The sequence below is a fragment of the Haliotis cracherodii genome, unplaced genomic scaffold (assembly GCF_022045235.1).
Source record: "Haliotis cracherodii isolate W230 unplaced genomic scaffold, xgHalCrac1.p SCAF_16, whole genome shotgun sequence".
In the NCBI taxonomy this organism is placed as follows: Eukaryota; Metazoa; Mollusca; class Gastropoda; order Lepetellida; family Haliotidae; genus Haliotis; species Haliotis cracherodii.
The window spans coordinates 19,446,767-19,462,047 of NW_027266271.1; the positions used below are offsets into that span (position 1 = coordinate 19,446,767).

The 15,281-nt window shown below is 36.8% G+C and overlaps 1 protein-coding gene across 1 annotated transcript in view; it reads right to left on the minus strand.

The window, feature by feature from the left end:
* Positions 1 to 454: 454 nt before the first annotated feature.
* LOC139463455 (homeobox protein Hox-B4-like) overlaps positions 455 to 15,281 on the minus strand; it is a 43,772-nt gene continuing 28,945 nt past the window's right edge. Inside the window, exon 3 of the mRNA XM_071244723.1 lies at positions 455 to 3,437. Coding sequence (XP_071100824.1) covers positions 3,160 to 3,437 — 278 coding nt within the window. The 3' untranslated portion in view covers positions 455 to 3,159. The remainder of the gene's footprint in view (positions 3,438 to 15,281) is intronic.

Below are 15,281 nucleotides of genomic sequence, written 5' to 3' on the forward strand. Positions count from 1 at the left end.
CGCTTTTTTATTTTTATAATGTCCGTTTTAACGCGTGATTATGTCATGCAGGTTCTGGTCAGTGGTTACGATCATGCATATATATGCATGTGTATCTATGTGTATACACTAATAGAGATGCAGCACTTCAGAATATAATTAATGGAAGCAGAATTAATCATGTTCATGAGAACACTGACCATGTTTCTAAAACAATATATTGTGCGTGTGCGTGCGTGCGTGTTGCGTGCGTTTTGCGTGCGTGCGTGCGTGCGTGCGTGCGTGTGTCTCCTTGTACTAGTCCGATCTGATGCCAGAAGTCCACTGCTAGCCCGCGGAGATACCATGCTACAGTTTAACATCCGTAGCTTCACGCCAATGGATTTCCGTTTTTTCTACAGTTTCCCATCTTGATTGGCGGGATCTATTACATAGATCATAAATACAAAACAAAAAAAATGAATGAGGTGTAATATTTTATATGGCACAGATGAAAACAAGATGGTACGCATCTAATTCGACGATGAACGATCGCTGCACTGACGTCAACTACAGGAACGATATCATACAGCCACGTTACAATAAAATGTCTCCATCTACATCTACAGGAAATATACTTCTTTACTCACTTGTATCTTATGTACAAAATAATAAACTATTTTAATGAAAAAAAAAATCAATTTTGCTTAACTGGCTGACTAAGCCATTGAATGCGTTTTCTGGCCGTTGCGTTTTGAAACGTATCAATTCGTTTTCAATTCGGTTCAATTAATACTACTTATTTATAAAATAATTGATGTCTGGAAACATTAACTGGTAATTAAATCAAAACCTTCACCTGCAATTAGAATATTTTTTTCATGAGGTTAACATTACCGATTTGTACAATATCCCTTTAGCAACCATGACCGAAATGAGAGAACTATTTTGCTTCCAAGAAGGAAATAGCTTAGATAAGGCTACCGGTGAATTTTAATCATTAATATTTAGATTTATTTCAACATCAATTTGAAATTTTAATTCCCATCAAATCTAATACATCTACATTGCAAACAGAATCAAGAGCTTGCATGCAAACTAATAAGTAAATTTTCGAATCAAAGTACATTTCCCGCGACATATTCGAGCACTACATGGCAGCTACAAATTAAGTGCATGTAAGTTACCATGGAAACGTGAAAAACACCATTTGATACGTTTTCTCATAAAATATACACAAAACATCACAAATGATCAGATGAAGAGTTTTACCCTGGTTAAAGATGCGCCAAGTCCCCTTTTTTCTTATCATCATCAAAAAACAGGAATACTTACCGCGCCTTACAAAGACATGAAATCAATAAGATCTCGCCATTGGTCATTGCACTGAATATATTATGCCTGAAATTGTGGATTCTGTGGCTTTGTACGTTCCCACAAAACAACGCGACATTTAGTTTGTGCATTTTCGTCTCTTCACACCGCCTAGAATAAACGTTAAACACTTCCCTTTATCTTAAACAGAACAAAACATATCTTAACTATATTAAATATGTATATTGTCAAAAATATTTTACACCTTAATTTAAAGAATGTGTTACTTTCAGAAGTTTAATAATTAAGTAACCAACATTTAAGTAATTAGTAATCTGGAAGTGACATATATTTATGATATGCAATTATAGAAAAGGGTTCGTCCGTCTAAAATTAAAGCTTTTGAGAACGTTCTCGAGCACTCATTGATATAGCATTAAAGAAATGCTGCATTGGTGCTATTTTAGTTGTTGCAAAAAGACAATTATGAATTTAGTAATCTATGTGATGCATGTAAACCCGTATATTGCGTGTACATAATAAAACGTTTAGAAAATCTACAATAACCAGTAGCACTAACGATTCCCAGGAATAAAAACAATCACGACTTTGGTTTGAACGCTGAATTGCACATGTTGTTATCGCGAATTACCTATCTACACTTAATCTCGCTCATACTCACTCATTCAGCAAATGATATGTCAATTTGATAGTATATATCATATTCACACTAACTTAAATTACGCCTTGCATTAAGCAATATCGCCATATGCCATGATTACAATTGAAATAATAATAAAAATACATACTTTTATCTACAACATCTTGACCTCAGCAGACTGAGATTAACAACAAATGATAAAATACATGAATATTATAAAAATTCAACATATCTCTTAAGACGAAATAGACAGTTTTAGTTTGAGTTGGTGGTTAAAACCATAATACATTCGTTCAATGCCTGTTCTTATGCATATTGAAAGTATTCGAATTGTATACTCCCCAGGGAGCTGAGAATGAATATCGAGTGTTCACTGATCCAAATACCGGGGTAATAATAGTATAGCGCCATGAGCATCCACTTGGTGAATGGAATCTGGCGCACTATAAATGCACTTATTATTTTCATGTTTACAAAGATCAAATAATCATGTTTATCTTACCTAAGATGCGTAATTAAGTATACAACTTAATGCTACACAATATCTTTCAGTTTAATTCTTAAAATTATTCATCAGTTACTTCTTTTCTGTGTTTTAAAAAGCTTGATTGTCTGAGCTTCATGGTGCTAAATATCACTCAAAAAGGCAAGCATAAACATTTGTATTGAATTAGAAATATATTATTTAATTACAGGTCAGCGCGTTACTACTATCTAATATCAAACGGTAAATAACAGAAATAAAGTGAGTTTACAGTCTTAAATTAGGCCAAAACATCTTTGGTGTTTAGTACGTTGTTTGGCTATAGGAACCGCTTCTGCAATGCGCTTTTATTACATTAAATGCAATATACCCTTCGTCAAAGAAACATGACAACTCCTTATACAGAGCAACATTGTCGCATTCAGCTTGAGAGTATGTACACTTACACATAATGTTTAGAATTACCCATTTTGACCGAGGCAATTATCACATGAGTTGCCGCGTCAATTATGACGTCACAAAGCCATTTACCCTCCATTTACCACGTGACAACATCACATGACAGTCTTTCACCACAACGTACGCGGCGCCACGAGCTGCACGTGCACGTATCGTCTGATTTGTGGGTGTCACGTGACATATCTTGCACCACGTGATGAGTCAGTCGGAACGATAACCTCGAATCGTTTTCCCGACCTTCGGGCGTCTTATTTGATGTCATGGTGACGTATTTGTGACGTCATTACATACAAGCTTTACGTTCTTCTGCCACTTTCTCGAGCGCGTTTGCAAGGTTCATGTTTTTGGCAATGTGAGAAAGTTTGTGCTCTTTCTTCCATTTCATCCGCCTATTTTGGAACCAAATCTTGATCTGTCTTTCTGTCAAATTCAGTGCATGAGCGATCTCGATTCGACGTCTTCGAGTGAGGTACTTGTTATAATGAAACTCTTTCTCAAGCTCCAGTGTCTGATGCCGTGTGTATGAAGTGCGTGATCTCTTTGTCTCCCCATCGTTGCCATCTGAAATATAAATAAGACGTCAATATATATATATATATATATATGAGAAAATGTTAATCAGTGACAAAAATAATGTCCGACGCAATTCCCTATTATGACTTGTACCATATTTTCGTATTTTTTCGGGTGAGCAATTGAATTGCCTTTGCATGTGTTTGTGACGGGGCCACCGCAGGTGCAGAATACACATTCTTATGATATAAAAGGAATCGTATAAACGACAAACGAGATTTCTCATGAACATGGAAAGGGTTTTGTCGCCTTTATAATTATAAAAATGTTTTTCATAAACCCACAAAAATCGCTTATAACTTTAACCTTTTAAGTATATATCATTATGAGCATAGACACGACAAAAACGCGTTTTTCGTCATTCGTCTACTTGACAACAAACACACATGACATAAAATATAAATCAAAACTCAGAGTATCGTTAAAGTTATACACAATTGTGAAATGAAATATCTAGCTTTATGAGTAAAAACTCATTTGAAACATATTCCTTTCCGTCCTTTTTGTCATTAAACCCAAAACAAATAAATATATTTGAGATGATATTTATATCGAAACTGACAGCATCGTTAAAGCTGTACATTGTGTGTATTGTAATAAATGACAGTGTGGTGGTGTTCAGACGAATAACACAACTAAAAAGAAAATATTTATATCTTGCCATAAAGTTATATTGTGATCTTTTAAAAAGTTAAAAAAATACATTTTGCAATGTAACCTACTAATGATTGACGAAGAGACTCGTGTCGGGACTGATACAAGTTCGAGGCACCCCTAATGTGAGTGTTTATTCCATCATTGAAAATAGTACGAAAATAGAAGATAAAGATGAGAATTGTATGTGATAGTGACGGGTGCCACCGGCAGAGCAGGATACGCTCACCTTTTCGCGAACACCTGGTATCATCACTGTTTGAAAGTGATGCATAAACACATGCTTATGATATAGTATGTGAAGCCTTTCGCTGGTGTCCCTCGGCGTGATATTGCTGGAATAGTGCTAAAAGCGGTGTAAAACCATACTCACTCACTCACACTCACTGATATTGTAGGGATCCTACGATGGACTATGCTTTTAGAAGAGAGATCTTAAGATTATGAAAAGGGTTTTGTCGTTTTCATTTATAGAATATAATTAATGTGGCACGTATGCCAGTCAGGTTTAAATGAATGACAAATCACATTGAATACACAAACATATTCAGCGAAAAAACATTTTCATCCATGTATGTTTTATATAGATGTCTTAGATTTGTTCTAATATCATTATTATTTATTACAACATGAATATTTAAATGACCTATGTCATTCAAGGATTTTTAAATTCAAAGATCCGTCTTCAAGTGTCATGAATAAATTTTAAAGGAATATACACAGCACATTATATTTGATTTAAAGGAAATAAATTATCATAAGTCTATTTTCAAACGTATTATGCCGAATTATTTATGAGCGTGTGTTTGTCAACTGAAGTCAGGTTTTCTTTCCGATCTTGAACTTACAGACGATGGAGATGGATTTTGAGCTTCAGTGTCGTATACACAAAGAGCGAATAAAAAATTCACGACTTCTCAGTAAAATATTAAAATGCGTACGAGAGTTCACTTAATGTGAAAATTGATAGTCATTTTGATATTTTCACTTACTGTCACATTGAAATGTACAATGATATTAGTGCTCCTAACGAAATGAACACCTTGTCAAACACATTTGTGAGGCGAGTGTATTTCATACAGCTATTTACGTGAAACTTAGAAAGCGTTCCGGCCAAACTGAAACATTTTAAACTGATTAAAAACAAATTGTGGATAAAAGATGTACATAATATAGTATAGAGATTAATTTAGTATAGTTCAGTTTAGTTTAGTTCAGTTGGTTTTAGTTCAGGTCAGTTAGTTTTAGTTTTGCTTAGTTCAGTTCAGTTCAGTTCAGTTTTAGTTTTGTTCAGTTCAGTTCAGTTTACCAAAACGACACTTATATTATGAGATCAGGGCACCATACATGAAGTCCTCACCAGCTCCGTGTCATAAGACACAATTGAGTTCCAGTCACCCCCTGTCAGGCTGTGCTGTTTCCCTGGGATGACCCCCTCTGCTCGCCAGACCCCCTCGGCTCTTAATGGACTCTCTTACAACTGCTTAATTGAGTCGACCTGTCCGTTTCATTATTGTCACAACATAGTTGCAATGAGGATCATCTCGGTTGCTGTTGACATGAGGGGACATCCCATGGAACAGCACAGCCTGACGTGGGGTTACTGGTACTCATTTATGTCTTGTAACAGGGAGTTAGTAGGGGACGAGTACATCTTGGGTGGAATCGAAATAAGGTCTTCGGGTACATTTGCAAGATCACTCATAATTCACGAGTTGTTTTTTTTGTGAACCTATTAATGTTCCAAAGTGTTCTCTTCACTGAGTCTGCTTTCGTCTATATATATATATATATATATATATATATATATATATATATATATATATATATATATATATATATATATATATATATATAATTATATGTATAGTATATGTAAGTATACATTTATATCACATTGCATCACCTTTAACCAAAAATAATATTCACAATGATTTAAATGAAAAAATGAATTATTCTTTTCACATTATTTCCGTCTTTCCAAACCGTCATTTTACCCTATCACAAAAAAAGAACATAAAAGGTCCCAAAGGGGGAGGGTGGATGCGAGGTACTGATGCTTGCTTCAGATAGGAAGCATCACTCGGGTTAAGAAAGCGCTGATCCGTACGAAATTATAAACACAGAAATTACAATTTTTGCCCTAAGCAATGATAAGAAAAATGTCAATAAGTGCGATTATTCGCACCTGAGATCGCGTCGTGTCACAGGGACCACGGTTGACTGGGCAACTCACGAACTCCCACCGTAACTCGAGTGCATGGCGGGAGCGGGGTCATCAATGAAAGGCCTCGCGCCAACGATCTCATTGTCACGTAAGTGTCGCTCTGAAACCACTACCGTCGATCGTACACAGTATATACCATTGTGTGTGTTTGCTGAGGATATTGTGCGTTGACTGTGGGCTGTGAAATACTTAATTTACCTACCTGTATTTCTCAAGCCATATATAAGTATACCTCGATAATCAATTATTTTAGAACATCAGTAAAAATTGCGTTTTGTGCAGTAATTGCTTGCTTAAAACAAAGCAGCATCGTCTCTGCAGTTCCAAATCAGTGTAACAGAGTATCTCTCTCTCTCTCTCTCTCTCTCTCTCTCTCTCTCTCTCTCTCGCTCTCTCTGTGTGTGTGTATATATATATATATATATATATATAGAGAGAGAGAGAGAGAGAGAGAGAGAGAGAGAGAGCGGTAGGTAGGTGGTTGGTAGGTAGGTAGGTAGGTAGGTAGGTAGGTAGGTAGGTAGGTAGGTAGATATTTTATAAAAAGCAGTGACAGTGAATAGTTCATTTTGATACATATGTATAGCTAATAAAACGGCTTTCAAGTTCACCGCGTACAGCGTTGTGGGATCGCAGAGGCGTTTGTACCTGAGTTGGAAACACAATAAGTCAACATATATATGTCATCGCACATACAGAAGGAAGCGGCATAAGGGAGATGCTAATATACAACACTGACGTAGCAGAAGAAATGTATTTCGTTACAGATCAAAAGAAATAGATGGTTATGCACCTACGTGATTATCTGGATAAATTGAATAGCAGACATATGGTCCATATTACATCAGTGTGACCAATTTGTTTCTGATAATATAGTCTCTGTAATAAGATGAGTTATCCCGAAAGAGAGCAAAAATGACAGGTTGATGTTGGGTATTGAATCCTTCTCTTGTTCCTGATTAATGATCTTGCACCTATGAAATGTATTACCACGTATGACAGAAATCGACGCGACAAAGAGGCCACTATTCCCGTACAGAGGTATCTGTCTAACTCTTCGTAAATCAAAGTGGATAATATCTGATGATTGATGCCAATTGCTATAAACAGGACAACTTGATATGCCGGTTCAGGGTCATTTCTTGTCAATTACAAACGTTTATGCTAGTTTACACTATTCCGCTATATTAGTGATGAAACGAAATCGACACGTTTATATTGCTGTGAAATGGACATCCACTCTGTTGGAGCTAATAAACATTGTGTAAATACCACGGAATCAATTTCATACAATGTACCAACATATCCTTTTGAATGTAATGAACAACGATGTACATTTCACAAGACGGTGAAACAACCTAAAATCGTTGTTTCGATGTGACATTTTATTTGTTTTGTTTATAAAAAAATATACACACATGATGACTATAGGCGCGATGATAGCTGTCGTGGGTCAAGTATTTGTGTTTTAAAATCACACAAACACAAGGGCCCATATTATTTTATCAGTTGTTTTATTGAAATTATACAGTGTTAATTATCTTTTTGATAAAGTAAATACGGACAAATTAGCACTAAGGAAATGAACGGAACATTGAATCGGGCAGTCTCTCTAAGTCTCTAGATGTGTGTAATTCAATCGCTTTAATCAATAACTATCGGAAACAGGATGGGAGTGGAACCATGTCAAATTATAAATCATCATTTCTGCAGACAGAAAAAGTGAAAAAAACGAGGCATTCTATTATGGATCTTAAACTGTGACGCCATGTTCACCTAAGATCAAATTCGGAATATCGATTTTTAAAGTCTCTCTCATTCGATACCGCGTGGTTAACTTTGACGTGTTGCGAATTAGAAAAAAAAGTCTGTCTGACGCTTTTGGTCACATCGTTAGAATTCATTATTCAGATGTTTACTTAAAGTAGCAAAACGAGTGCTATGTATATAACGGGAATACACCTTTACGCATACAATCTGACAATCAACAGTTTGATGTCATTATTTGAAAGGGTACCAAATCATGATTTGTTGTTTTTACTAATTAAAAATGTGAATTCGAATCGATCTATTGATTAAAATGCCACAATCGGACATTTTAACATATTGAGACACTACATCTTCTGAATCGAGACATCATCATGTACTATTTCAAAGCTGCGATAACGTCGGTCATCAAAGAGATTTATACAAGACTAAACACGAATTAAAGGAGTTCTTGTTCAGCAAAACCTAAGATTGCTTTAGAAATTAATTTGATGTTTGGTATGCAAAAAGGAGTGATAAAGTTTTATTTGAACTGACAAAATCTTCGTCTTTTTGGCGTTTTTAATCTAGGAGTTAGACCTCTCTTCTTCTCTATGCAAATTAGCCAAATTGCTTTTACCAATTCGGCCTGATCTGGCCGTGATCTTAACAATTATTTCCCTGTGGGATTACTTCCTACTGTTATTTTTTCCTCACGTCGTGTTACTACGGCCAGTCAGGGAGACTTTCAATTTAAGAGAATACATTTATCACGACCACGGATGGCAGGAATGTCGTGATAAATTCATCGCCCAAAATTACAAATTTCCTGACGAAGACAGGAGCGCGGAGAAAGAAATCGGGGTAGCGAGGAGTTCAATTTGGTTGAAATTCAGAATCACCGAAGACAAATACCCCTTGCTGCAGCAATCAACGATGTAATCTATTGTTACCCATGCTTTGTCCGATTCGCTAAAACTTCACTGTAGATTATTGGCAGAGCGAGAAAGAAAAATGTATTTCTCTCGTCCAATCAAATTATTGTTCCAGTCGAGTCATCACTGGGGCTAAAGGCGAGTGACAAAATGTTTTCCTCGCTTGTTCGTAGTTGCGGTCCCTAGACAACAAAGAAAACGCATTAATTTTCGTTCATTTTCTCCCTAACTCTCCAGCACAGTACCAATATTTCAGCGTGCCATGCGACAACGTACAATTTGAAGCGGGTCCTTCGAGAACTGGTCATATAACGAACGGACGGTTGGAAAAATCCTTCGTGCCTTGCTATATCATCAACTTTACACTTGGTCGTTCCTTGTCGCTTTTGCGCTGAAAATGCGTTTCTTTTACTTCGCTAACCTTATTGTCGCTTTTTCTTGCCACTTTTTTTTCACAATTATTTTCTTGTAATTTCGCTGTGAACACCTTATTTTCAACCCGCGCCAATTTCCCTTTCAAAAATCTATTATTCTTCGTTAGAGGTTGCTTCTTTCTGTCTAAAACAGTCGTATTAAAATTAAGTTTGGAGGGCTTAACTATTTTATTTTTTGTTCAATTAAAGGCAACGGCAAATGTGAGCATTTGTCACGAGCAGGAAAATAGTCGGCCAGCGTTTCTCAGTTGGCTTAAGTTGAACCAAGGCTTGAATGCAAATACGACATTTCAACATGGATTAAGGTAACACGTCTCCATTCCTAGAGAATTCTATATATCTTGACAAAAACCATGTACTTTTTATTACGTATTTACAATTTATATATACAAAGCATACTTAATACGTTTTTATCCGTATATAGTCCTGTGTTATTGGCATCAAAGACAATGGTCGACTTTACTGCTCAGCCCGCGTTCAAATGTAATGTGGAATTTCGGTTAGGAAAGAAAATAATGTTATGTTGGAGCATATGGTTGATATCCAGTTTAGGAATGAGCATGGTCGTTGTTTGGAACACTGAATGGCGAATGTATGATTTGATGGGAGAACCTCATCTTTAAGAAGAGAATATGAAACACGACACAACAATGGTAGCCATGGACATATTATGAGTTATTAAGAACTGTTTGAAGGTTGTGAGGTTCGCTGTTGACATGAAAATGACGAACATTTGTATGTGATGAGAAACGAGAAACTGTCAAAGTCCCTTACCCTCCTCCCTCTTAAGTTTATATCTGAGGCCAACCCCCATATTACCCCTCTCCCACTGTCCCCATCATGCGTCGTCAAAAACTATAATTTTGAACACATCAGTAATGAGCTCCACGCCTGATGCGTTTGGCCCGCCCAGCGCAGGTACAGGATCAATAAACCTCTTGTCACCAATAATGATAATAATAATAACACATCACCTGTATATGAACCAGACAGATGATACCGCTCGTTTTAAGCTTTGTCCTCTGGCGTATAACTTGTTCTTTATTGAACAAAGATGACACCAACCCATTTCGGTAATGTATGATTTGTTAGAATGGTATATTTCACAGGGAATGTCCCTTCTGTGCACCCTAACGATAAAGCATTCTCCCTAAATGAAACATGTTTTTTTTTTTAATTTGTTAATCCACTTTCTTGGAAATGAACATTACTTCTTTCCGAAAAAAATGCATGTCGTTTCGGATTTCGATTAATGTCGAAATCGTAATGAAACTTCGATTACGACTATTCATAACAAGTTCTATATATTAAGATAGTCATCTTAACAATTATTTCGTTCCAAAAGTTATTCCAAAATTGAGATACATAACTATTTCAAGAACCTTTTACATCAAGGTCCATAGCTTAACCTGTGTTAAAAATGAAATGATGTTTCCAATAAAATTCTTAAAAAATCCGGAACATATTAACGCCGTCTCGTGTTGAAATATCAAAGAGAAATGGCGTATTTCCATACCATCCCCCCGCCTCCCTCCATCATAAATCTTGCTCTGGTCTATCAGCAGAAATTAAGGTGATGTGAAATTGAACGCATGCCGTGTATACATCTCCTAATTTCCCATTACGGAAACAGTCGTGATATGACTTACGGGTTTTTTAGATGATACCTTTTAATCCCTCGCTGCTCAGCCACTTCAATCAACGAATGTGATTTATAGCTGGCCCCAGTAATACCTATAAGAGGCGAAGCACGATCATATCATCGACAAACGAAGGATCGATATCGGCTCAAACTCTTTTCCTCCGCCGTAAAGGTCCTGCTAGATGATGCATACTGTATCTGCCAATGTACCATACATAAAATATGGAACTGTCTTTTTAAGAATGATTGACATGTGATATAAGAGATAGCCTGGTGTATATAAACTTGTTATGTTTCCAGAGATAGATCTATAAAGGCTATATAAGTTTATACACCAGGTTACATATTGCATAAATTATGATTGGACTGATAGTATGATCGATGAGCGTCGACACTGGGCCGTTTAAACGAATACGATACCAAAGGCCTATGGTCAACTTCAGAAGAATCAACATGAAACCAATTTAAAGCAACAGATTAAACTGGTCGTATCAGAAGGGTCGACATTGAAACTAAAGCTTTCACAATATAAGATTGGATTGGTCCTATAATTGACACCAGAACAGTAGTCATTGAAAGCACGGGTTTCACAAGATAATATAGAAATTGTAGTATGGTTGACATTAGAATGATCGACATTGAAACCAAGGGTTTCACAACATAAGACAAGAATAGCTGACATCGGAATGGCCACGGTTTCACAATACAAGATTGGATTGGTCCTATAATTAACATTAGAATGATCGACATTGAAACCAAGGGTTTCACAATACAAGATTGGATTAATCCTTTAATTAACATTAGAATGGTCGACATTGAAACTAAGGGTTTCACAAGATAAGATAGAAATGGTAGTATGGTTGACATCAGAATGATCGACATTGAAACCAAAGGTTTCACAATACAAGAGTGGATTGGTCCTATAATTAACATTAGAATGATCGACACCGAAAACAAGGGTTTCACAGCATAGGACAGGAATAGTTGACATCGGAATGATCAAGGTTTCACAATATAAGATTGGATTGGTCCTATGATTGACACCAGAATGGTGGGCATTGAAATCAAGGGTTTCACTTTATAAAATAGGAATGGTCGTTCGGTTGACATCAGAATGATCGACATTGAAATCAAGGGTTTCATAATATTGGAGGAATAGTTGTAAAGTTGACGTCAGAATGACTACAGTGAAAGCAAAGGTTTCACAATATAAGATAGAAATGGCCGCATGGTTGACATCAGAATTTCGACGTGGAAACCAAGGGATTTACAATATATGAAAGGAATGGTCGTATGATCAGAACAGTTTCTGAGGATGCGAATTATGATCCCCCTGAGAAGGACCCATAGTGAAACCAACAGTGTTATAACGTAAAATATTAATGACTGCAGAAAGGGTCCAAACATGTGGTGATACCATTAAGCCGGACTGATAGGCTTCGAGAAAGTGGACTGTTTCTTGAGAAGATATTTATGCAAATATGAAGTCCGCGTAAATATTTCGTAAATATTCATTTAGACGTAACATACCAACAAAATAAGCGTTGCGTGTTCATTGAACGTGTCTCACACCAGCGTGATAATGGTTGGATGGTGTTTGTGGGAGCGGGGCGGTGGTCGGATGTGGAGTAGGGTGAGGCGTGGTTGGAGGGGTGGGGTGATGGAGTAAGTTATATTTGCACGAAACATATGAATAAAACAAACTGTGGAATATTATTGAACCATCAACAACAGTTGTCATGGAAACAGTTTCTATTTCATCTTTCGCCATACAGGTAATGTATCCTAGACAGCCAGCATTGCTAACATTGTTGACTTGAAATGTGCTCACATAATTCATAATTCACACTCCATGTATATCATATACACAGAAAACACAATAACTCCTTATAACGTTTAAGACTACTTAACTTCAAGGTCATATCAGGAGCGTTTGTTGATGCCCCAGATCATCCCAGCATCCGCTTGTCTCGAAATACGGTAAATTCGAACTTTTCGATGGTTACCGGAATAACGAGGTTTCGATACGTCGACATACATTTATACATGCGTGTATCTTGCAGTCTAAACACCGCCGCTGTACTGCCCTACACTGATCACAATATCTCCATTCCACTGTCTGATCCAGCCTTTATGATGTCAAATGTCTCTGGAAAATGGTATGCTTTCAAACCAACAATGCCAAGGTAACATCCCATAGTCATAGATGAGCAAACATATTGGGAATGACAAAGTTATATCTCAATGTCAACTTTGTGAATATAGCGCACCGAAATAGACCATTATGCAAACATGGTTTGAATTCTTATCTAGCTTAACGACCTGTTTGTCTTCTGAATTAATTAACTTTAACATATATCTGTAGATAAATTCATTTGCGTATGCCGTTAACATTTAAGACAAGGAAAACGGAAATATTTAAGATGTTGAAAAGCCGAAGTGAGGAATTGAACGATAGGGTACAGGGTGTGAGGATGGAGCTAAACGATATATCTAAAATGGAATCCGAATTCTTTGTGGTTCGATTCTCACCAATATTGCCCGCATCTGATCGAATCTGGCTTCCGACAGCCACGCCTGGGTGCATTACTCACAGACACAAAGTCTGGCCAATTCTTTTATCATTTTACCCCGCTTTCCGGAGTTCTTTGGAGATTTGGGCGTAACATTTCGAAGGGACATAGCACTTAGAGACACTATATTACGGCGCCAAGATAAAAATATTTCATGAATAACATTAGAAAATTGAATCCGGTTTTCTTTTCATTATTTTCATTTTTCATATCTTGAGCCATCAGAGAACACGTATGAACATATAACCACCGATGGGTAAATGTATTAATTAAGACGGGAAAAAAAATCAATTTCATTATTTCAGACTGTGTTGATTATGAAACCAGATCCAGGCATTGAGTCCCTCATTACCAAGCTGATGCCATGATCAAAGTAATAAATTGTCGCGTGGAGGCTCCGTTATCTCTTCCTGACAATAAGGAGTTGTAAGGATAGCTTTACCTGTTCAATTCTTGGCGAGAGGTCCCGGATGAAGTATCAAGTTTCGAAAAGTAGGAGTGTTTTAACAGCGGGAAGGGAACGTGTTGCGTTTCCCATTCCCTCGCAGGATAATTACAGAAATGGAATAAATGGCTTCACGTTAACATAGAATTATTTTTTTTTCTCAATTTCAGGTCTCATTGCAAATCAATAAAAACATTCAGGTCACTGAATTAGTACAGAATTATATTTTGCCTTTTGTGTAACATAATTAATTTGCATTTATAATCAATATTATTATAAAAAATTGTTAATTTTCAAAAAGTAGAAATTGCAAATCTAGGGGAGTGAATTAAAACAGTAGATTATTGTAGATTGACATTTTTGTCCGACAAATCATGATTCATAAAATGTAAAAAAAGAAGTTCGCAAAATACTAACAATGATACCCTTCATGTTATTTACGACATCTATATCATATCGCTTTTGAAAACGACACCCACATTTTACAGTACCAACTTATCTTAACGTCTTTTTAAAAAGCTCTTTTTCTCGGCTTGTCGCTATAAAAAAATCCAGGGATAATATCAAACGACACACGATCTATAATATTTCAAATTTCTGTAACATCTTAAAACGCAATCATCGCAATTCTCAGCAGGTTGGAAACAACTAGGCGACGTTGATATCAACGACAAAAGTCGAACACCACTGTCTCCTGGTGGTTGGGTAAACCCAGCGAATTAACCGTTCATAAAACTGCTATCTTGCAGATGTACTAGAAAGATTGCAATCTCCAACGCAATATTTCACAAGATACAGGCGAGTACCAATACATCACCTAAGCCTTTATACATCCCGCCGAGCGTTATCCATACCCGCTAGCATAGGAGCCCGATACTGGCCTTGCAATAGCAGCACGATTAGTATCAAGCTTGAAGACTAGACAAGGTGTCTCCTCTAAACGTTTGGCCAGTTTCGGCTCTCCGAGTCAGGCTCCAGCGTCGTGTCCATGCTCAGACTCAAGCTTCACCAGACGGAGGGTTGGGTTGGGTTGTTAATAGGTTAGTGTGGGAAATATGTGCAGGTATTTTTATAGAGTCCTGCTTTGGTATTAGTTTTCTGATTATTGAACGCAGAAATGCGTTTCGGGAGGCAAGATGTCATCCTATATCGAGGGCAGTCATATACACGTGGAAG